Source organism: Dreissena polymorpha, chromosome 5 (assembly GCF_020536995.1).
Source record: "Dreissena polymorpha isolate Duluth1 chromosome 5, UMN_Dpol_1.0, whole genome shotgun sequence".
Classification (NCBI taxonomy): Eukaryota; Metazoa; Mollusca; class Bivalvia; order Myida; family Dreissenidae; genus Dreissena; species Dreissena polymorpha.
The window spans coordinates 91,269,175-91,294,994 of NC_068359.1; the positions used below are offsets into that span (position 1 = coordinate 91,269,175).

Genomic DNA, 25,820 nt, shown 5'->3' on the forward strand with positions numbered 1-25,820 from the left:
GGAAAATTTGAAAATGATGGTAGCGGTGGTGATAATAATGATATTTTCTTTTTTCAGCTAAGGACGATTTCAAAATGATTGTAGAATTGTGTATATCATTTCGTTGACCCAAGCTTGAAATATGTTTGTGTTTAATGTTGTGTTGTATGTTTGGTGATAAATTTTACAGGCTTTTAGTCACTTGCAATTAATGACCAGCTGATTCTAAAAGTATAACCAGTCCTGAAAATCTTTCCGGAGTTTTTTTATTGCAGTTTCGCTATGCGAAAACTTGACTTAATGCGTGTGCGTTAAGTGTTGTCCCAGATGCGCCAGTGCAGTCCGCACAGGCTTATTAGCGATGGCATGTTCCGCCTAGATTGGAGTTTCGTTTAGAAGACTCCTAGTTTAAACAAAACATTCAATAAAAGCGTAAAGTATCGTCTCTGAACTACACATGCAGTCTGGGATGACACTGCGCAAAATACGACTTTTTCTTATCTTCAGATCAATTTCAAAGTGCGCTTCGATCCGAACGCCGGTTGGGACGCCATCAGCTGGCGTGGGGAGACATCGCACGGGGTGGTGATAGGTCTGACACCGTACACGTGGTACTCAGTGGACATGCAGGTGCTCAACACGGCGGGGATGGGGCCGCGAAGCGAGATGTTCCATGCCAGGACTTTCAAAGATGGTTTATAATTAGCGTTGTTTATCGGTTTATTAACAAGTTTACGGAGTTGCTATGCGACGGATTTGTTTCGCAAGAACTTGAGCACGTCGGCTCTAAGACCGTATGACATTTTTTTTTTTTGTTAAGAACGTAAACTTTATTTTATCACTTTGAAAGATTTTTTTCTTTGTTTATTTAAAACTTCGCATGATTATATTTAACAAAACAAATCGTTCTTTTCTTTGTTACTATTTCAGAAAAATGAAACACTTCTGATACCCACTCTTCCAAGCATTACTATCATGTCGTATTTAAAGGCCCGGTTACACCGAGGTAACGGACGAGAAACGGACATAAAATCATTTTATCTGTTTGTGTCCGTTCTTATCCGTTCAATGTCCGTTTCATATCCGGTGAATCCGCTTCTTGTTCGGCGATGTCCGGTGACATCCGTTCCGTCCGTTGGGAAATTTTCAGCATGTTCAAAAATTTCCACCGGATAAAACGGACAGAGATCTCCGTTTGATGTGCGGTTTTCATACGTTAGTTTGCGTTTTTTTCGGAACTCGTGCTTTACACCCCCTGTACGTATCCGGTTTATGTCCGTTAATGTCCGGTTGTCCTGGTCCTAACATATGTTCAACAGATAATAACGGACAGCTAACGTATACAAAAGTGCGAGAAGTGTGGCGGAACAAAACTGTTGACATAAATTTAACCGTCATTAACCTGTGGGTCGAAGTATCAATTCATTTTGGTAAGCCTTGTGAGAAGGACAGGTGCAATGGAGTGTCGTGCTCGCATTCAATTAGAGTGTCAAGCCACCCTCGTGCAGGCCCAGATTGGCCTTTTGGATGCTAATCTGGCCATGCATCGTCTTGCCTAAAAACAAATAAGGAGACGGAGGCAGCGCAGATGGTGGATCAGGACTTGGCTGGGTCCCGAGCGGAGGCGTCAGTTCGCTCTGTATGACCAACTTATGGTCGAACTACAACGAGAGGACCAACAGAATCCACAGAAAACGGAAGCAATTTTATTTACAACCCAAAAAATGTTCGATTACCTCAACTTTCCTTTGATATTGACCCCAATAATTTGTTTACTGGAAATAGGAAATATTACATTCAAGATTAAGAAATAATTGCAGTGACCTTAACTCCGACTTGTTCCTAATCCATTTGACTGCTTCGCCTGTTTGCTCCTGTGGCAGCGAGATAGAAAATGCCTCACATTATTTCTGTGAATGCACTAAGTACCACAGACAGCGATTGTTTCTATTTAATGCATTGCGGTCGTTTCATCCTTTAAGTTCTGTTATTCTTCTCCATGGAAAACAATCATTGAACGACGAAGAAAATGTCATTATTTTTACTGAAGTGCAAAGATTTATATTAGAGACGAAGCGTTTTGCATAGACGCACCAGGACAGGACTCATTATTGTGCATTAGTAGTTTTCGTAAAATTTCCAAAACGACGACTAATATTTACATATTAAACAGTCACCTTGATCGATGTAACTTTATACTCTAGGGAAAGACCTCCGATAATGTTGTAGAACTTTAGGTCCAACCCTTTTTCCATATAATACTTTGATATTTGTAATTCATTTGTAATTGCCAATTTGGAAATAAAATATGTTTAAACAAGAGGACCAACGCCTATTCATCAACATCATGAGAATGCCACCCGAGATGTTCGATGAGATTCTCGCACGAGTGGGCCCAAAGGATAACGAAACAGCGCAACAACTACAGACTTCCAATTTAACCAGGGATGAAGCTAACAATTGCGCTGCAGCATCTTGTGCCTGGTTCAAAGTACCGTGATATGCGATTCGGCTAGAGAGTACCCCACAACACTATTTCTCTTCTCGTGCCAGAAGTAAGTACCGCTCTATTTACTGTAGTGCTAAATTTAATCTTAAAAGGCTTCTGTTAGTCATTTTAATATATTTATATATTTTAATGTCTACTTCTATCATCATTTTCTATTAATCGCATTGTGTTTAGTTATTGGTATAGGATAAATGGCAAATAGATGAGTGCGCGCACTACAAAACTAACCTCTTAAATTGTATATTACCATTTGTACTGTCTTGTGTGCATATCTTGAAATGCACACAGTTATATGCACCGTTTATCAAGTAGTATATTTTTACCTAATCATCCACTCGCTAAAAGTCATGGATTACCGTGTCATACACATATAATCCACGCTAGATTATCATACTTTTATATTTTACACGTCAGGTTTGTAGAGCAGTCATAGATGAGTATGCTGACGAGGTGATGCTGTTGACAACAACAGCTTCCGATTGGACGCGAATAGCTGTCGACTTCAGGGACAGCCGGAATACCCCCCCCATACGTTTGGTGCTGTTGATGGCAAACATATTGCCTAATTCCGGGTCTACGTATTTCAACTACAAGGAGTACTTCTCTGTTGGTTGTCCTGCTAGCTCTGGTGGATTCTGACTACAAGTTCGCCTGGGCTGACATGGGAGGCCGTGGTGCTGCATCCGATGCACAGTTGTGGAATGAGTCAGACCTGAAGGCAGCAGCTGATAACGGAGACCTTGACATACCAGAACCTGAAGCTTTGCCTCATGATACTAAGGATGCACCCTACTTTTTTTATCGGAAAGAAAATATGAAAGTAATCGACCGGCCAAGATTTATTTATTTATTTTTTTTTTGGCGTAAGTGTACATAAACATTCATGATAAAGAAACAAACAAGCACATGCATTAAAAAACAAAGCAAATAAAAGTTATGATACTTAAAAATATAATAAAGCATGAAATAAAATGACCGTTTTTTGTACGTTGGTGTTCGGTACTTCTCCGTTTCTCTCACGTTGGGAGAACGTTTTGTCCGGTACTTATGCGCTACACTGCCGTTTTATCAGGTAGAAGTCCGTTACTCGCACGGTAATATCCGTAAGCCGACCGTTAACAATCTGGTACATATCCGTTAAACGTACGTTTTTTCCGCTACCTCACCGGTATATGTGCGGTCATTGTGTGTCTCCTACGCTTCACACACCGATTGCGAGCGTCTTGAGCGACAAAGCAGGTAAATTTTATCACCGGATAACCAAAATCTGCATTTTTTGTCCGTTTTCTCTCCGTTACATATTCGTTAGTCGGTCTGACCGGGCTTTAAACGTCCGATACTAGCGAAATCTTTTCGTTTATGTTGCGTTCATTTGTTTAATTGCATAGTTGAAAGAATGTCTTGTGTCTCCATGGAGTCTTGAACTTTGAATTGTTTTATATTGTACCGTTATATATTGACCTTGCTACAAGTATGTTCATCCGTTGTATGGCGATTCAACTATATTTCCAATCTGCCTTGCACTCCAGCTCCTAAGCTGTATCCGGTGGACGTACGCGTGCTACCCCACTCAACCAACAGCGTCCAGGTCACGTGGCGTGGTGTAATGACGCAGGTGGGCGAGGAGAACATAGAGGGATACAAGGTACGAACTTATTATTTTTTAAACTTATACCGAAATTGATTGTTATAGCCCTATAATGCGAACATTATTTTGAATCAAGCATTGCATTTTGTTTTGATAGTAATATTGCAAGTGAAATGGGAACTTGATTTTTTATGCTATATGCTAATTTTGTGAAATCAGTTTTTGCGTTGAAAATTATTTTTGTACAACGACTTTTTCATTACTTGTCTTTTCTACGATCAGCCTTTATAATCTTAGAATAAGTGAAATACAACAATTCCCCATATGGTGCGCAATAAAAACTGAAAATAAAAGAGTGACCAACTTTGTGCGTACAAATACTGAAACCAAAATAGTTTTTCATTTGACGCATGATAAATTCTTAAATTACAAATGTTCACCCATTCGTAATAGGCCTTGTATTTTATGCTAAACTGTTCCTCGCCCGCGCAGATCCTGTACTGGCAGGCGACAGACGACATCCGGTCCGCCGTCAACGTGAGTACGGGTCGCGCGGACAGTGAGCAGATAGTGGATGGCGTGCAGAAGGGCCGAGTATACCAGCTCCGCGTGTTCGCATTCAGCCGGGGCGGCGACGGCAGATACAGCGAGGCCGTCTATTTCACGCTAGGTGGTTTCCAATTTTATTTTTCGCTTTGAATGTTTGTTGTTGATTTTATGTATTGTGTGTGTGTGGTGGCTTACAATTCTAACGGTTTTACCAACGAACAATTTTGTCTGGATCTTATTATCGTCGACTTCATCAACACTATGGTCGTAATTATATCGTAGCCATCGTAATCAGCAGCTACGTATTGTATTATCATCAAACACATCAAAGTCGCACTCATCAACATCAGCATCATTATTGGTATCGGGTCGTTTTTCACTTCACAAGCATATTGTACATTAAAAAAACGAGGAACATCAATCGACACTATTAACACTATTAATGCTGATAAATATTTCAGGAGGAATGGTCGCGTTCGATCCTTCATCATCGGAAATCCTTGCAGCTGCAGCAACAATCGTACGTCCAGGACGCTACTTGAACATCCAATGTATTTCAAGTGTCCTTGTTACGGTCATATGCTCATATTTCACCTCAGTATTTGTTTTATAGTCCCAGACTTTTGATTTTTTGGACACAAGTAATTTTTTTTTAAACATTTAAAGTGTGCTCATCTTTTTTCATCAGCACGTTAAGCACGAATGTAGATTATCTTTTCTTTAAGAGAATGTCTATGTTCAAATTAACCATTTAATGCTAAACTATTTAAATAGTTTTAGAACTGCAGAATGTGTGGTTACAGGAAGGCTTAATAATACATTCGTAAACGACGATCACTTTACTTGCAACGTACCCTGTATAACTTAGTAAGTAATAATGAGGTAATGAAATGGTCATGGACATTCTATGGCTGGAAATGTTTCTAGATAAAACATAATGTCAAATCGTTACCTAGCATGCGTATTTTTTCTCCACTTTCCATAGGTAAACTTCTTTATACTTGCCTTCCATAAAACAAGTATATAACTATTAGTTGTTCGACTTTTTAATTCTTGTTTATGAATACAATATTAGTTTTTGTGTTTTTTTTATACAGGTCTTTTAAAAGGACTCATTCCCAAAGTTTAATGCTTTTAGAAAATTTTCTTAAATGTTTTAACGTACAAAATTGCATTTTTAATAATCAAAACCAAAATTGTTTTATATCAACAAATAAAAGTTCTTTACGTTTTTACTTTACCCGATACATTTGGATTCAAAAATATACGCAGGTATAATCTTTCGCTTTCAAGCGAGTATGTTTATTGCTATGTTGGGTTTTCATGTATTTTAAGAATTATTCATGAAAATATTTATTTATGTTATGTATTTCGACTGAACCTTGTTCATATACAAAACGAGATTTTCCTAAATAACGAGAGTTATTGCGCGTGTATTAATACATACAATTTATATATTCAGTATTGTCGTTTTGTCGAGCTGTTAAGAAGTGCCATAAAATGTTTGCTAAGGATTTTGAAAATCAGGAGTCAAATTACCCCGAACTTGAAATGTTCAAGGGTCTAATTAAATTTTCATGGATCAAAATACTGATGTCAGTTCATATTTTATTTCTGTATATTTGTTAAATTGTCTTCAAAAGCTGTTTTGCATAATATTAAGTTACATACCATGCAATATTAGACATTTTAGATATATTTTGGCGTTCTTTGTAACAGTTGCATTAAAATGATGCAATGGAGATTAATTTTTGAAGTCAAAGCTGAGAAAAAAATGTAATGCTTGCATCAAAAGGCAGGATTCTGCGTCATTGAAATCCCTGATTATTTATAATATGTATATACTATAGTATATAATGTGTTGTAATAATCAACAATAAACGATGTCATATGTACGGAATCGCATATTCAGGTTTATGTACATCTTTATCGTACATAATTTGAATGTTAATATAATTTATTACTAATTTTATTCTTTTATGCTTGTTTATATACATTCATTTTGCATGCTTGCATTAAAAATGCATGTTATGTTTACAATCTTTGATGTATTCATGTTTTTAACGCATCAAATGTTAGACAATACCATTTGAAATCGACAAATAGGTAAGTCTTGCCTAGCAATCAAAGAAAGCTACATTGACAAAAATTTGCTACAATATGGACACATGAATGATGTGCCCCCAAAATGTAGAAGTAATGGTGGAATATATAATGAGGTACTTATAAGGCTGTATATTCGGATTTAAGTTCGAATACGCCAGCGGCATATACATTATTTTGAATGTTCATTATGCACTGAACCAATAAATCTTTTTGGTGAAATATTTAAGACTTTATTTTATTAATACATGTAGTATTGTTTTACCTCGTGTTATATTATTGTCCACTGACCGTAACCCTAACCTTAACCCTAACTGTATTTTTTAACTAAAGATGATATTTATTAAAAGGGCAATTATCCTTTAAAGAGACCGTCAACCGCGATTGACGAAAAAAAGAAAGGTTCTAAAATACCGTATTTTTTACAATAATTAGTTTATATTGATTAAAATATCACGACTTGTATATAACATTACTTGAAACAAGAAATATCTTTAAAAAAGATATACGGCGTTGATTGTGGTCGATGTTTATGAACGATCAAAAGTTATCTCTATGAGATAAAAAGTAGCGGATGCCTTTTTTCTGCGCAGTTCTTAGCTACATCATAAGCAAATCAATTACGGGGTGTTGCGCCAGATTTCGTGGCTTATTTTGCTTTATGTGATATTATTACTCAGATATCTATATTTACAGAATAGAAAAACACAAGAAACATGAAAATAAACGAGTGCATATAGGTCAGCCGGCAATACTCGAATCTTATTTAATTGCATAATTATAGTATAGTGAATTATTGTGCTCATGCTTAATAAACTGGTCTAAATGGATAAATATTTCTAATTAATTTTATCAAAATTGGTCCTTATCATGCAAATGTTGAAACCATATTAAAAATCGATGATTTACATACCACAATAATATCGCCGAATATCTTTATTTAGTATCTTTCTGATCAAAACAGACTTCAAGTGCACAAAGTTTACGAGACGGCGTTTATATAAAGATTTCTGCAACTGACCGCAAACTGACCTTGATACCTTGCGGATTGGAATGCAATGCATTACAGTCACTACGTTATTGTCAGTAAGACCGGTGTAACACAATGATCGCAACCCCTTCTGCGAACTCCGGTGATGAACTGTATATAAAATCTGACTTTCACAAATGGCCGCGAATTGACCCGAAACCTCGCGAGTTGAAATGCAATGCAAGTAAGTACTAAATATGACAACATAGCCTTTAGTATAAACGCTTTTGCGCTGGGTAATTCTCTGAAAATAAAAGGTGAACGCACAAACTGTATTTATGTCGAACATTGATTGTAAAACTGTTCTATCTATTGAGCCTTTTCATTAGAGATAAAATTGTTTCATGCAGTAAAACAGTGTTACAAAGACGCGGATATGTTTCCAATGTTCTGGTGTTATACTCAAATCAGCCAATGGAATAAATGAAGTGTATTCATTCGTACCTAGCCGCGGGAAATTTTATTTGAGTATTATTGGACACTTACAAAGGTCAAGTCAGGGTGAAAAGCTGGCTTAATACAGCTTACGCCGAAAAAGTTGTTAAGTTTTCATATATTCAGTATATTCGGTAATAAATTTTACTGGGTACAGGTACCAGGTAACTACCAGTTAACTATAAATAACGCAAGTAGATTGATCATCATCGTCAGGAATGCAAATTGTGCATGCGTAGTGAATTGAATTTATTTTATATATAAAATGATAAATCTACTTGCGTTATTTATAGTGTATATATCGTTATGTTACCTATTTTCGCGATGAACTTTGGATTTCACATCGCGAAATTTTATTACCGAATATACTGAAAATATGAACTTTTTAAGTAAAGTAATATACCAGTCGTGATATTTTAATCAATATAAACTAATTATTGTAAAAATGCTGTATTTTATATATTTTTTTTCGTCAATCACGGTTGACGGTTCCTTTAAAGGGACCTTTAAAATTTATGAAAAAACAAAGTTGTTTCAGATTCGCAAATTTTCGTTTTAATTGTGATATTTGTGAGGAAACAGTAATACTGAACATTTACCATGCTCTAAAATAGCCATTATATGCATCTATTGACGATATGAAAACCTGAAAATTATAAAGCAAAACGATTGAATAATTTGGAGAGTTCTGTTGTTGTCGTTATATTTTGTGAAACTACGAAGATTGCTTATATAAGTATATAATACATACCTTACTAGATATAGTAACAAATTTGTACAGTTGTTCATGCCATTACCATTATAAATATTCGGCCCTTGGGCCGATTATTTATATTCGGCCCTCAGAATGTGTACGCGTGACGTTCAACTGGAAAAATATGGCGTCCACATCCAGTTTTAGCCATAAAAAAGTAAAACATCTAGGTTATTGTTCTACTCACCGAAGTTGTGTAATAACCATGTTTATTTTCGTAAAGTTTAATTTGCTTCCATGACGAGTTAAAATTCTGAACACATTTCTTCATCGCAATCCATCTCTTCCATTTTAAAGCACTTGATGTAAGCAGACAATTCTTTATGGATATACATTGTTTGTTCGACTGACAAAGGAACGACTTATTCATCAAAGAAATTACCCTTTTAATTCAACATCGAATTCATTCGAACAGTTAAAGAACAATTCACTTACACTTTTCTTAAATTTAATCCATCAATTATTCAACAAAACATCGCTTTATTCGACATTTTAACGAAATCGAAAATGCAGTCTCACCAGTTTCATTCACGTTTTATATCATAACACTGTTATTCACATTCATTATATTATAATAATCCATCGTAAACACACACACTAATCTTTCAATGCTTAAAAATTATTAAACTGTTAAATAAAAACGCGCCAAGTCCGATTTGTTGTTGTCCTTACATCCAAAGCGTCTAGCTAGTTTCGTCATTTAAATTACGTCACATGAGATACGTCATAAATTGCGTAATCAATTCAAAGAAAATATAAGTACGGAAAGCTGGTTCTTCATAAATTTTAGTGAAGGACCAAAATAGTATAATTTTATGACTCAAAACCTTGGCCCATCTATAATTTAGTATAAAAGTAAGATATATATTATAGTCGTTAATACACGGCTGAGCCGTGTATTATCCTCTAAATAATGCATCCTTCATTGTATGCGCACGGATGACCGAGTGGTCCAAGTGGTAGACCTTTACTCCAGGACTCCATGGATCAGTGGTTTGAGCCCTGATGAGGGTTACTTTTTTTCTTTTTTGATGTTATTCTTGCCTTTTTTACTGGAGCTTTTATAGATCAATTGTTTACATTTATCAATATAAAGCATTTAATTACAAACTTTAATACATGCCAAAATCTGTGAAAAGGCCCCTTTAAATCAATGGCTTGAGCAAGAAGTTTGCTCCAGAAACTTTTACAGACAGACTTACAGACAAACTGATCGACCTTCCAGATTACTTTTTAATATACCCTCTTTAAAACTATATTGACCCTTTCCCACTCAAAAGTAAAGTGAAAATGGCTATATGCAGCCATCTTAAAACCAGAACAGACTGCGAGTAACTTGCAGGGTGTTCAGATTTTATGCTGTTTGTTGCTCATCAGTCTCTTAGGGTAGGAAATGAAGAAGCGTTTTAAACTCAAATTATCTAGTAAGACCCACAGTATGCAATTGCAGCATTTTGCATTTTTTGTTCTTGATTTGATAATTATCAGGGTGCAGAATCAATGGGGTTTTGAGGGGTTTACACACGGGCTGGACAGAATGTAATCACACCGTTAAGAACTTTATTTTTGCAAATATCTCAAGTTATTGAAATGTATTTGCAGAACTCTATAGTGCATAAAAGACAGCTTGTCTTGCAGTTTGTGACAATATCTTAAGGTATAAGAATAAATTCTTAAATACGTCTGAAATCGGTGACAAAATTTTACCTTGTGTGAAACTTAACCGGCCATTTACCGTATAAAATGTATGCAGTAAAAATGAAATTTTTGAACAAGAATACATGCTTATTAAATAAAGTAATTTTGATGTATTTCACATTGCCATAAGCAGCATAAAAGTCTGTATTTTATGCACAAGATGAAATTTCATTAGAAAACTTGTTATTTTTTTTATTTGAAATAAAGCACCACTTACCGTCTTGTTAAATCCGTTTATACCCCCGATACACCGACTCCGTTCGAAGTACGTTCTGCAAAATGTGACTTAACGGGCTCGAACTGTGTGAGAACAGAGTGATCGTAGTAGCACCGTGTTACGAACTGTCTTCGAACTTTGTGGACGGCCTGGAACGGGGTTGAACGGAAGAGGTGTTTCAGAACTTTGAGCCTACTCAAAATTTTCTTCCGATCATTCCGTTCTACAATTAAACGTAGCAACAACGTACTAGAAACGAAATGGACGTACTTAGAACGGATAGATCGTACTATGGTCGGGTTAGGAACGTGCCAGAACGGTGTGCGATCGGATCGAAATTACCTGTACGATGCCACACCGATCGAGTCCGTTTCTAGTCCGTCAATTCCGTTATCAGACAGACCGACCCCGTCCGCACTACGTCTCAAGAACGATCTTGTTTCGTGTAAATAAATAGAAACTAAAAGATAGGTTCTCACAACATTTGCAACACGTTCTATAAGTTCTCAGTCAGTTCTTAGTACGTTGTACTCGTTATAAGGAGTTCGCAGTAGGTTTCAAGTACGTTGTACTCGCTCAATGCAGTTGTTACAACGTTCAAACCGTAAATACAATACGTTCAGACAATGTGCATATAAATAGAGGTCGTTGTCTCAAAATTCATCATTTGTGATATTAAGTTGAAACATGGACAACCTTGGAGCTGTTAATATTTTACATGTTAGCTTCGTGCAGTTAATGTTAAAAGCAGAGCAGCAGTTTAATGTTTTGTTGGGCCGAGAAAGACGGCGGAGACGAAACAGAACTTGTTGGGTGAGAAATTTGTTAAATTTAAAGCGTGAAACATAAATGCGAACTAGAAAGCACGTAGTCGATTTTTAAATCGCCGTGCCAGAACGTCGCTGCAACTACGTTCTAAACGTACTAAGAACGTAGTAGGACGGAGTGAGAAATGCCTTTGAACGAGTTACCACCGCACAGCGAAAAAAGAAGAACTGCGTACGAACGTGATCAAACTGGCTGAGGACGGACTCGGTCTGACTGGAAACGGTATACCAACGGGGACAATGGGAAATTGACCCGATTTGAACTTGATAAAGACGGACTGGCAACGGGATAGAACGGAATAGAAACGAGATGCACGTAGCGCGAGCTGTGTACGAACGTCATTCAATCACATTGTAGATTTTTTTCTGACCAAAACAACACGTTCAAGCAAGTTCACATCCCGTTCTGCATTTTCTTCAGAACTTGGTCGAACTGTCTAAGAACGTGCTTGGTGTATGAGCTCCTTTAAGTTAATAAGTGGAGCCCCAAAAGGCACATGATCCTGCACCCTGATTATGTCCTATAATTAATTTTCTACCTCACTCCAGAGCAAAAACATGCTCACACAAATAATAATTTGAAATTAATGTATAGGCCTGATCCTCCTGAAAACTAAGCCACACAAAACCCTTTCTTTCAAATTCAGGCACGATGTTACCCATGATTTCGGACAGAAGGCTAAGGGTTCCACTGTGCTTAAAACTTTAAAAGCCTAGTATAAAACTTTATGTTGCATATGTATGATCAAGGAAACTTAGTTTAATTATCCCAGTAAAAATAATTAAAATATTTATGGATGATTCTTATTTAGCCCTTTATGTTTTTCTTTCATTTCCACATAGCCTTTCTGTGTTTTATCTACCATAATAACTCTTTAAGTTTTAAGGAATTCTTAATTTTTGGACACCCCCTATTTTGGTCAAAATAATATTTTTTATGACTCTAAATTTTCCGATATACATGTACTGGTTTTCTTAAAATAATATGATTCATACTTTTCGGACAGTACAAGTTATAGCACTATTTTACCAGAGTTTCACCCGTGTGTTAGTTATCTGGTGTGATTTCAATCATGCATTTTATGACCGGATTAAGGTCATATAACTTGGTCTGAATTTACCGCACCCCGCATGTGTTGTGTTCTGGAAAATGAGGAACCACGGTATTTCTCGTGCGAATTGAATCCTACGGACGCTTCTTAGCATTTAAAACATTTCGTATTTAGCAGTTGTTTCTTTGTTTGAAACCCAAAGACACATAGTATTGCTGAATTAAATCCCGGGTGTGAAATTATAACCATTTGTGGAGGAAATAAATACATTATTTACATTATTTGTGCTATACGTACTGAACAAAAATTTAGAAATAATGTGCATTACTATAAGCATACTTGTCTTCAATATCAACAAGATACAATTAAACAGTATGTTTCCATGTGACCACTATTCACATAATCATCTTGCAAACACAAAGCTCGACAGCTGCATACTTCTACATGCCCATTATTTGCCTGTCAGTAAAATTAATCCATTTACACCCTTACTTGTGGGACCGCCCTTAACGAACAAAAGAGATATTTCACCTGCCAAAAAATAACAACATGTTTAGGGTCGCGTTTCGAAGGCGTGTGCGGTTGTGGATATGTACAGATTCATATTGATCCTGGGTATGTGTTCACAGGTACAGGGAATTAAGTACACAAACGCTTTAATTGGACTCGGTCATTTATGTTCATACCTATTTATCGTGTTTATATGTATGTGGTTCAATTAAGTTATATTAATGCTTTGTTCTTTAATTGTCAGTTAATGTTTGCAAGTATTACCATTTGTAAATGAGTATGCCCACGAATGTTCCACCCAGTGTAGGCATTCATGGACCTCTGTACCCCGGGGATTACACGGGGAAACATTCGGAAGCATGGGTCTGTCTGCCCAGAATCTGTTCGGCGTGTCGGGCCTGTATAATGCTGACTTGTTTGTTCAAAGATTACTTTACCAGCGCCGTTCGTATGAGTAACGGGGCGAACATTCTCTCACATAATGAAGGGACCTCGTAGATATACAATATTAAAAAAACGGACCACGCTTCATTGCCGACTACGCCGGCCTCCCTGCCCACGGTATTTCCGGCACCATGTTGCCAAATCTCCCCGCCTGCGAATTGCGAGACACAAGAGATAAACGACCGCCTAATGCAAAGAATTTCATCGACGAGATTGTTTAAAATGAAAATGCTGACGTCATGCAATCACCAGTATTAAAAACCACCACGAAAGAAAGAACGGCTTAACGCGTAGATTTCAACAATGACCATACTGCGGCTGACAATCGTTTGTAAAATAACACACAACAAAAACAATATGTATATTGCGCAAGAATATTATTAATTGTCCCTCCTATTCAGTCGTGAAAACGGAACTCTTTGACAAGTTTTCTTCGTACTGGACACCTTAAATGTTACGAATTCATATTATACTACAGGCTTGTGCTATTTTCGCGAATTGAATAGATAGCATTGCGCGTGGAAGAAGAATTTATTACAAGTTGTAATTTTTTCAGTGATGTTCCATATTATAAAACAATTGTCATACAGCTGTATGCACAGTATATAAAATAATATTAACACGACACCCGATACCATTATACACAAATACTAATTTATAGCGACTGAGGCACACATGGCTGCGTACCAAATATCAAAGTGTTTCAAACGGCTGTTTTAATACATAAATGCAACTCTAAAAAGGTGTTGCATGTTTTAAGCAAAATATTATCTGCATTCAATTCTGCAATAATCCGCATAATAGTTTGAACTAATGTTTACAATTTTTAGTTAACCTAATGTTGAACTAGTACATATAACGAAATAATTAAATGACTTATGCCATGTTTTCGCAGCAGCAAATACTTATACATATATAAGTAAAATAATGTATTAATTAAAAATTTAAAATGTTAACTGTAAACTGTTATACTTAGTTTAATCCGTCAGTCGCATTGCAACCATACCATTTTACGAAAACTGTTTATACGCGTGCGCATGTGACAATAACAATACGGTCACAATAAACAGACAATAAAAATCGCAGTGCCTCATAAGGATCATGCATGTTATCTTATCATTGTTTGTGCTCAAATGAAGAAAGTTCTACCGTGTTCGTTTGCAAACTCGTTGATTTGCTCGTATTGAAATGCACTTAAATTAAGTTTAATTTAATTTCTTATACCAATGCTATCAATTTGGTTCATATTTGTTTATTGCACATATTTCATACCTAATCGGCTGCCTAATGCTAACCTTCATATTTGTATCTCTTTATCGCGTAAATTAAACTGTCCTAAATCTAAATCTTATCTTAGTGTTCGGTAAAAATTTCGTAGTAGGATTGAAGGTTTTGTTGTCTTGTAGGCTTGCCATGTTTCAGCCAAGCCATCTGTTAGTTGACATTCATGGAGGTAGGAATTCTTATTTATATTTGAAATATGAGCGGTTTTGTTTTATTTCGTGTAAATTCAATAGTTAATTCGAAAGGCAAAGAGTCTCTTATAATTTCGTATCTACATGGCGATTAATTACGTGTTTAAAATATTGCTTCGTTATGAAAAATACAAAATAATCGAAACAGTCCTGTATGCACTTATTTAATACAGGAACTCAATGTGAAGCGAAGACAAGACATTCAATTAATCGTATTATAAACTGCATGCCATTCTATAAACACTGTTTTGCAATTTCAAATTTGCAATTTGCTTCCTTAACTGTATCTAATTTATAACCAGTGACATACAAACAGAAGTCAGTTGCCTACGTGTAACATCATTTTTCGTTTTGCAGGCTTTAGCACTATTCTGGACTTTGTTGTTGGTTTTGTCTACAGTATGTCCTGTGTTGTAAGTAAACTGTATAATAGACCGTATGCGTGTCTTTTTATGTGTAGTTTTTAATTTGAGGCGGTCATGAAAATAATACATTTGCTAAAAACGATATGTGTAGGTGTATACTAGTCATTCAACACTTATACTAATCATCTAAAATTAATCGAAGGAACATATGAATTAATGAAAGTCTTTACACAAAACAATCATTTTCATTAGGTAATGAATATAATATAGTCCTACTGACCTGTACATTATGTCGTATATATTAATTGAATGTTTCATTCAATAAATAATGCTTTAAACTTCGAACCATATCTGAAACATGATTAAATGATTGATGCCATGTAACGATAAATTACTTTTGTAAGACATGGGCTTGCAAGCATGCATGTTTTTTAACCGTTTAAGACACACTGACGCCGAAGAAACGAGGACCTATCAGCAAGTAGGTCATGGCTATGGGGAGTCGTTAATAGGTGATGACCTGAGCGCCAGGACCGTGTTCAACATGTCGGACTTTGATCAGAACAGTTTGCTTACAGAAGACGAGTTCAAGCGTGTCTTCCGAAATTTCGACAATAATAGTACGGAAATGCTATGTATGAATGAAATACTTTCTAGATTTTTATCAAAGGTTTTGTCAAAGAAAACAATCTCAAACATGTCTTCAAAAATCGTTGTTGTCGTTTGCAGGTGACAACCATGTGACTACGAGAGAATTTCTGGACCATTGGCAACACAAGGACCTGGGCACTCTTGACAAGGGCCTGCAGCTCTTTATGAATCTCGACGTTAACAAGGACTGGGTGATTGACATGGACCGCGATATGATGTACATCTTCCTTTGGTTCGACGTCAATAGTATGCATTTCTCCTGTTTCCTGTTTTGGGATATTTCGCTGCATGAAGTAGTTTTTTGCGAACACTTTTTTACTTGAAAAGCTTTGTAACAAAATCCGTAAACCAATATTTGTTGCGCATTGTTGCAACTGACCAACTTGAATTAGATATTGAGAGAAAATATTAACTTATCTCATGTTAATCGAATGTGATCTGAAAATATTATACAAATCAGAGAAACAATTCACGTTTCACACACATATATGCACATGCTTTCTAAAAGCCTTTTGAGACAAAGGGGTGACGTTGACTGTTTTATGTAACTCAAAACAAAATATGTCTTAAATTTGCGTGTTTGAACCATAATAAGTATGTGTGTGATACAATGAAGGTACGTGTAACGCCGGATAAAAATATATGTACAACGAATGGAATCCAAAAACTGCAATACAAATATTTGCCAATGCAAATCTTAAAAGAGACAATACGACTTGAGACTCTTCGGAGAGAACTTGTATAAAACGATTGCAACGGACCCAAGATTACACCCTGCTTGAAAGCGTTTGGTAAATTTACAAAGCGATGGCCTTAAATGAAGAATTTCAACCACCACTCCCATCTTTATGCAAACTTAACCGTAGTCCAAATGAGAATGATACATTTTATACAAGTTTCATGAACAACTTCATAGATCAATCTTAAAATTTATGAAGTTTCAATAAATATATGTAAGGGTCCTGGTGATTTTAGCGATGAAAGAGCGTGTAACGGCATAATAATGACAAGAACTCTCGATGATTAAAGTGAAAAAGAAAACAGTGCACGATTTATGCATTGCGTTATTCTGTAGAAATCCTGCGTTCGCATTTCCTATCGTACTTACTTCTTCTAATCTTTACTCGTGGTTACATGTTGAAACAGGGAATCGTTTTAACCCTTGCGTGTTGCTCTTGTAAAGGTCTTGTTACAGATTGCGAAATTTATCATTGATTCAAAAATAACATAACACCGTATAGAGTGATCAAAACAATACTGTTGACATAACTGATACTGAAGATACAACTTTGTAATAGCCCCTGGAATCTGTACGTGTTGCTTTTAAAGCGACTTAATCACACATTGGCGAAAGGACGATTATTAACAAATTTAACAGATATAAAAATAAAAGAACACTATATACAGTGATCAAAACAATACTTATGTCGTATAGTCTAACTGAATGTATACATTTTGTAATAACCATTAAACATAGATAAAATCATAAAGCTTTACAAACGCTAAACGTTTGATAAATTTGGAAATTTCTGTTGTTTCCAGTCTATTTTGGGACAATTCGTTGATCGTTTCTTTGTAAATATAAAATACAACTGAAAATGTCACCGAACGACAAGTGGTTTAAGCGAGAGTTTTTCTTTATTCCTAAGGTCAATGGTTTTAGACCCCAAAACAGGCGTACTCTTCGCTTGACACATACTTATATATAATTTGTACGAATTTTAACTGTTATAAACTCAGTATTGTTTGTTTTTATGTCGAACCGGCTTCATTAAGTTAGAATGACACATTGTATTTCCAAAATTGCCAATATATAATGACAATACATCAGAACACCAAACTATAAGTATGTGGGCTTGACAAACTACAAGAAAGGTTTCATATGTGTGACAAACGTGTATTTTTGTTTTGATTTCAATACATTTTTTTGACGGTAAAACAATTTTGAGCTAACCTTTTACATATTTTTGTTTATATTTACCTAATTTGATCATGTATTTATGTTGAGAAAACATATTGCCATTCCGTAAGGGTAATCGTTAGGCCCAGCATTTTGCATAACGCGGAGGAAAAATACAAAATATGAATACTTACGTTCAAAATGACATCGAATGATGCAATTGTTGAATGGAATCTGTTGATTTCATTAGCAGGATCGCATCCATTGCACGGTAATTAAGGCGGATAACCTAACACGTGTGAAGACGAATGAGTGAATGAATATTTAACTTTTTCTTTAAACATTGTAATATAAACAATTACCTACTGAGTTCGGATTATTTCGATAAAAAGTGTCTAATACGGTGATGAGTCAGTAACTGTAGTTCACGCAAGAAAATGGTATTAAACACGGAATACATGTGTCTTTCATATTATTGCAAAACATATGCATTAACTAATCGTAGATCTTTGAATAGGAATAGTGATTTTGTATTTGAAATATAAAGCGCGTCTGTTTGTATGAAGATTAATTTCTATATTTATGCTAATATTAATGTCTTCTTTATAAGAAGCCTTCTCTTTTTCAGGGGATAGTCAAGTAACTGAGTCCGAGTTCGTCACAATCTGGATAAAGATGTATTCTTAAGACATGCCGATGTGTTGTTGCTGTTCATCAACCAATATATTTGACAAAATAAAATAAAACATGGCGTTTCAATAATTTGTAGACATGAGATACGTACACAAAACATATTTACGACATATGAAGATCACAAATAAAGTTGAACGTAGCCGGATGATGACCTCACTGGCAAAACAATGTTTTCCCCTTTGATAAATATGGGTATAGCAAGATTGCATTTCTGTAAAAAAAATTATATCTTGAGAAATGTAGTATCATTTTCTTTTATATTTTGAAAAAAGTGTATACGTTTAGGTTCATAACAAAAACATTAATTACCTAAATTAAACAAGAAGGTCTGAAAGACCCAAAATCGCTCACCTGAGATTCAAAGGAACTGACCTATTTTGTGCAGCCCATGATGTCATTAGAACAAATGTTCTTACAAACTTTCCAGACTAGTTAACACCCTGGCAGCTACGTTTTTTAACAGACCAGAACCATTTTCATACACATCCAAGAAATCATTTAAACAAATATTCTGACAAAGTTTCATGAAGATTCATGAAGCCATATAAGGAAAAATGCCCCGCTCCTGGTGGCTATGTTTTTCAAACAACTGCAACCATTTTCGAACTTGTCCAAGATATCATTAGGACAAATCTTCTGACCATGTTTCATGATGATCGGACAATAAATGTGGCTTCTAGAGTGTTAATAAGGTTTTACTTAAACTATATATAGCCATATGAGGAAAAAATCCCCACCCCCTGGTAGCCATGTATTTATAGCTACAAAACCATTTTGGAACTTATCAAAGATATCATTGGGACAAATCTTCTGACCATGTTTCATGAAGATCGGAAAATAAATATGGTGTCTAGAGTGTTAACATGGTTTTACTATAGCTATATCAGGAAAAATGACACGCCCCCTTGGCGGCCATGTTTTTGCACCAACCGGAACCATTTTCGAACTCATCCAAGATATCATTGGGACAAATAGTATGACCAAGTTTCATGATGATCGGACAATAAATGTGGCCTCTGGAGTGTTAATAAGGTTTTACTAATGCCATATATAGCCATATTAGGAAAAATTCCACGCCCCCTTAAGGCCACGTATTTAAAGCACCGAAACAATTTTAAAACTGATCCAAGATATAATTGAGACAAATCTTCTGACTAAGTTTCATGAAGATCGGAAAATAAATGTGGCCTCTAGAGTGCTAACAAGGTTTTAATATAGCCATAAAAGGAAAAATGCCAGCCCCCTGGCGGCCATGTTTTTCAACCAACCGGCATCATTTTTAAACTCGTCCAAGATATTACCGGGATGAATCTTCTGACCACGTTTCATGAAGATCGGACAATAAATGTGGCCTCTAGAGTGTTTACAAGGTTTAACAATATCCATAAATTGCCATATAAGGAAAAATGCCCTGCCTCCTAGTGCCATGTTTTTAAAGCAACCGGAACCATTTTCAAACTCATCCAAGATATCATTGGGACAAATCTTCTGACCAAGTTTCATGAAGATCGGAAAATAAATGTGGCCTCTAGATTTTAACAAGTTTTTTCTAAAGCAATATAAGGAAAAATGCCCCGCCCCCTGGCGACCATGTTTTTCAACAAACCGGCATCATGTTTAAACTCGTCCAAGATATTATTGAGATGAATCTCCTAACGAAGTTTCATGAAGATCGGACAATAAACGTGGCCTCTAGAGTGTAAACAAGATTTTACTATAGCCATATATAGCCATTTAAGGAAAAATGCCCCACCCCTTGGGAGCCATGTTTTTCAAGCAAACGTAACCATTTTCAAACTCATCCAAGATATCATTAAGACCAATCTTCTGACCAAATTTCATGAAGATTGGACAATAAATGTGGCCTCTAGTGTGTTAACCAGGCAAATGTTGAAGCCGCATGACGGACGACGAACGATGGACAAAAGGCGGTCGCAACAGCTCACCATGAGCACCTGGTCACCCGGACTATTCCGCATTTTGAAACAGATCGGCTGCCCCCACCCACCCACTCCCTCCCCCGAGCTGCGCAGCAAGATGGTATCCTTCCACAAAGACATAAAAAGGAAGATTTTTGACGGGTCATCGTCTGAGCAATTCACAATCAGTAGCGGCGTCAAGCAGGGTTGAGTGCTCGCACCGACTTTGTTTGGCATATTCTTTTCTGTGCTGATGAATTATGCCTTTGACTAGTGCACTGAATGCATCTTCATTCACCCAAAGCCTGAATGGAAACTGTTCAACCGCTCACTTACGGATTAGAACAAGTAACCGATCCTCGACAGAGAAATGCTGTTATTGGACGATGATGCGCTTGTCACGCATATGGAAGATGCCCTCCAGAGACTCATATACCTTTTTGACAAGGCGTGTGAATACTTTGGACTTACGGTCAACATGAAGAAGACGAACATCATGGGCCAGAATGTCAGTAACGATCCGCATCAAGAAAATGCTGGAGGTGGCTGATGACTTCACCTAACTTGGGTCCACCATCAGCAAATCCCTGTCCATCGATGATAAGCTTTGTAAGCGCATCGGAAAGGCTACCATTGCCAGAGTGACAAAGAGTGTGTGTGGAAAAATAAGCTTTTAACAAAGAAGACCAATATCAGGGTATATCAGACGTAAGTCCTCAGCACCCTGCTTAATGGTAGCGAAACTTGGACGACCATCATGCGACATGAACGCCGCCTCAACACCTTTCACATATAGTGCCTAAAGCGCAATCTGGATATCAAGTGGCAGGCTCGTATACCGCACAGCGACACCCTGGAACGTGCTGGGATCCCAAGCATGTTCGCGCTTTTAACCCAACGACAACTCCAGTGGCTTGGTCATGTGCGCCGAATGGAGGATGGCCGCTTTCCAAAGGACGTTATGTACGGACAGCTTGTCACTGTTACGCGATCTGTGCGTCGCTCAGACATCATATACAAGGATGCCTGCAAGAGGGACCTCAACGCCAGTGGCATCGCTACGAACACCTGGGAGACCTTGGCATAAGACCGCACTGCTACAGTCAATACATAGAGACATCGAGGTAGCTGAGGCTAGCAGATCTTAGAAAAACACTCGAAAGAGAAGCCTTTAAAAAGCGCGCGCCGCCCTTTCCCCGACAACAAGCACCTTAGTGTGCGTTACATGCAACAAGAACTAACACTCCCGCAGCTGCCTGCTTAGCCTCAGCAGGCGTTGCCCCACTGAAGTTACTTACTCAAGAGCGCATCAGCATAGTCTCCCGAGACTCAGCTCTGCAAATCATATATATATACAGTCCACTCTCGTTATCTCGAAGTCGGCGGGAACAACAAAAAATATCGAGATAACGATAGTTCGAGATATCCGATTGGGCGTTTTCAAAGAAAAAATGAGACGAAAATTTACCTTGTTTTTAACATCTTAATACCTGCTAAGTTATCTAACTAAAGCCGTCACCGTGTGGCATAATACTCTCTTCCTGATATATACGCGTTTTACGAGGCACGAATAATTTTTCTATTTAAATGCTTAAAATGACGTTTTAAGTATAACAGAATTGCATGAACACATGCAGCTATAATTTTTCTAAACTGTCGAGTAAACGACGGTGTATATACGCAAAAATATAACTCAATGCATTTTGGAATGTTGTTTGTAAAAACAATTAGTCTTTCGGCCTTTCGGCAGGCTGTGTATTAATTGCAGTTAATTGATGTTCAAGTGACACTTAAAGTGACAGGCCTTAATCAAGATTTAATTGCTAACGACATTACACACGTGTGATCATTGATGTAATTAACGGATCGATTTTCTACCGCACAGTATCGGGAGCAGCCGGGCGAAGCGGGACGGTGAAGTATCAAAGAAAAAGTTTCTCACCTTTTGCCGACACTGGGAAAGTTATTCGCACTTCGAGATAAACCACAGTAAATACATGTTAAATCGGGACTCGGGACAAAAATTTATATCGACATATCGAATTATTCGACATAACGAAAATCGAGGTAAGCGATGTTTATTTATATAGATAAAGAAGGAAAAAAAATGGGACATTGAGCTTACTTCGACATATCGAGAATATCGAGATATCCGATGTCGAGATAACGAGAGTGGACTGTATATATATATATATATATATATATATATATATATATATATATATATATATATATATATATATATATATATATATATATTTGTCCTAAATATATAAATACACATTTTGTATCAGTAATATACCTATACATTTTTGTATCAGTAATATATATATACAAAATTTGTATTATATATTTAGAACAAATAACGCGATTAATGTGTGCCTTTATTAAAGCTGCGGCAACTAATTTCTTGGCACTGGAATGGCATCTTTAACGAGGATTGTCATAATGCTGTGTTAGTTTGTTGTTGAGTACCGCCAACATCATTTCAAGAGCGGCGTCTAAAATTGGTTTCGAAGCTAGTTTTGATATTCAGATAAATCAAAGAACAGAAACACGTTAAAAGACCATTTCCTAGTCATTGCAATTTCTAAAGAATTGAAAAAATGGTTCGTGGTGGACAGAACATGTTTAATCAGTGGAAAGAAGTTTGGAGGCACACACTTTTACTCAAGAAACCCATGACATTGTTTTATCCATTACTTTTATAAAAAAAACACCGGCTACATAAATAAAATGATGAAACTTGCATCAACGCCTTGGTACGGTGAACACAAAGCGTTTGTGTTTTAAAACCGGTTTAAGAGCTAGCCAAACGTCATACTTTAACCACAATGTCACAAACAAAATGCGTGTCTAAACAGTTTATAAAAGTGTACCTATATAGACAGAAAATGAAGGAATCACTCGAATAGTACTCGCACAATTTTGGTGCAGGACAGTACAACTAAAAGTATCGGAAATCTTTAAAATTCGGGAATAGATTTTATGCTATTGACATTGGCAATTTCAAAAGATTTGAATTTGGAAGATTAAAAGTGGTACGTTCAATTGCAACTACACAGCACAAATCAAACGTCACATTCGCATTTTGTCAATAATTGTCGACTTTTTATGTTTAGCTCCGAGAGAGGGTAACATTATATACAGTCTCATGCATCATTATAAAGTCTTGCGCGCTATGTACATGCATATTCGAACTGTACATGGCTAAAAGGGCCAAAGTCGCTCACCTGAAATACAAAAGAACTGACCTGTTCTGTGCAGCCCAAGATATCATCAGAACAAATGTTCTGACCAAGTTTCATAAAGAGTCAATCTAGTTGAACTATCAAGGTAACTTTAGAGTGCTAACAAGGTTTTACTATAGCCATATAAGAATAAATTCTGGCGGCCAAGTTTTCAACAGACCATAACCATTTTTAACTGATCAAAAATATTTTAAATACAAATGTTCTGACCAAGTTTCATAAAGATTGTACTATAAATGTGACTTTAAGAGTTTTAACGAGTTTTTACTATAGCCATATAAGGAAAAAGTGCCCCGCCCCTGGCGGTCATGTTTTTCAAGCAACCAGAACCATTTTCAAACTCGTCCAATATATAATTAGGATAAATCTTTTTACCAAGTTTCATAAAGATCCGACCACAAATATTGCATCAAGAGTGTTAACAAAGTTTTACTATAGCCATATATAGCCATATTAGGAAAAATGACCCGCCCCTGGCGGCCATGTTTTTTAAGCAACCGAAACCATTTTCGAACTTGTCCAAGATATCATTGGGACAAATCTTATGACGAGGTTTCATTAAGATCAGATAGTAGATGTGGACTCTAGAGTGTTCACAAAGCAAATGTTGACGCCGCACAACGCTCGACGTAAGAAGGACAAAAGGCGATCACACAACCTCACCATGAACATTTTGTGCTCAGGTGAGCTAAAAACGTCAATGAGTCAATGTAATAAATCCGTTTGGTTATCTTAAACATCCACCAGTTTAATATATGAATTTATAATATCGTTTTCCCATTTCATATGGTATATCCTGATGTGTAACTAGTACTTCTCCGGTGAGACGATACAAACGTAAATAGTTGTTCTTTTTAAAAAAACGACAGACCCATTTTTTAAGACACAACTCTTTGCTCTTTGTGTCGCTTTTTAGTTGAGATCTATTTTGCTAAATTCATTAAAAATAAATCTGTATCTGGCGCTTATTTATGGAACATATAGAAAATACTAGAATTGCGTTGAATAGAGATAAGTTTATGTTGCGAGGCACAGAACCCCGGGAACGCGAACTTCTCTCTAGTCAACGCTAATCCTAGTATTCTATTTATCCAATAGATTTTTGTCAACGTGACATTTAACATAAATAGATCTAATAACCTTAACAATAATTTTATTTCATTCTTATCTAACGAATGTAACGTGTATTTGTTCTGGTACGAAAAATAGTCTTAAAAACTTTCACACAAAAAATGTAAACAATAAAAAATATCACCATATGCCTCAGTTCAATTTTACGCAGCATGCAAATTGTAACACATTACGATCGCGATAAGAAGATTTTAGTTTAATATAATCCATTTCATTTTCGAAAAAAAAAGATCAAAATCCTATATGGCGGCGATTGCTCCTAACAAAATGATGTCGATGTCAACATACATGTACATGTAGATTTACACACAGAGTCGTTCTAATCATAAATTATCAAAAAAACTATACTCGCCTAATTTTTTCATGGACGCTGCAGATTTTGATTGCGTCTAAATCTAGCCTTCACATCCTGTAGTTTGTGACCCAAACACAAGATAATCCGTAATATTTATTCTATTAAGCTTTGAAACACTTGTTGCAAACGGGTTATTCTTATTGAATAGACTTTCTTTGATAAAATAGCAAAGACAAAGTTTATTCATCAAGATATACCCTTACGTTTACTTACATCCAAAAGCAAAACAATTCAAATAGACTACTGAACCAAAATACTAGATCTAAATGTAGATCTAAATCCTTCGTCTCACCGGTTCCGTCCGAGGTTAGTAGTCCAATAGAATATGCACTTTTTCATAATAAAATCCAAGATACATTTACGCGAAAAAAAATGCGCGTCTTCA

At 36.3% G+C, this 25,820-nt stretch overlaps 2 protein-coding genes across 2 annotated transcripts in view; both read left to right on the forward strand.

Moving 5' to 3' along the window:
• The window catches only part of LOC127881400 (contactin-like), a 39,901-nt gene extending 32,949 nt beyond the window's left edge, over positions 1-6,952 (forward strand). The window contains exons 24-27 of the mRNA XM_052429202.1: positions 487-673; positions 4,018-4,133; positions 4,569-4,746; positions 5,087-6,952. Of these exons, the coding sequence (XP_052285162.1) occupies positions 487-673; positions 4,018-4,133; positions 4,569-4,746; positions 5,087-5,238 (633 nt within the window). The 3' untranslated portion in view covers positions 5,239-6,952. The remainder of the gene's footprint in view (positions 1-486; positions 674-4,017; positions 4,134-4,568; positions 4,747-5,086) is intronic.
• An 8,091-nt stretch (positions 6,953-15,043) lies between these two features.
• Positions 15,044-18,848, forward strand: LOC127881414 (uncharacterized). Its single transcript, XM_052429284.1, has 5 exons — positions 15,044-15,148; positions 15,528-15,583; positions 15,980-16,155; positions 16,265-16,432; positions 18,715-18,848. Exons 1-5 carry the CDS (start codon positions 15,143-15,145, stop codon positions 18,771-18,773), a joined length of 465 nt encoding a protein of 154 aa, XP_052285244.1. The 5' UTR covers positions 15,044-15,142; the 3' UTR covers positions 18,774-18,848.
• Positions 18,849-25,820: the final 6,972 nt, after the last annotated feature.

Bases quoted from the DNA above. Each gene is read 5' to 3' on its own strand.
- LOC127881414 (XM_052429284.1), top strand. The intron at 16,156-16,264 runs GTACGGAAATGC...TGTCGTTTGCAG, and splicing joins CCGAAATTTCGACAATAATA to GTGACAACCATGTGACTACG. The intron at 16,433-18,714 runs GTATGCATTTCT...TCTCTTTTTCAG, and splicing joins CCTTTGGTTCGACGTCAATA to GGGATAGTCAAGTAACTGAG.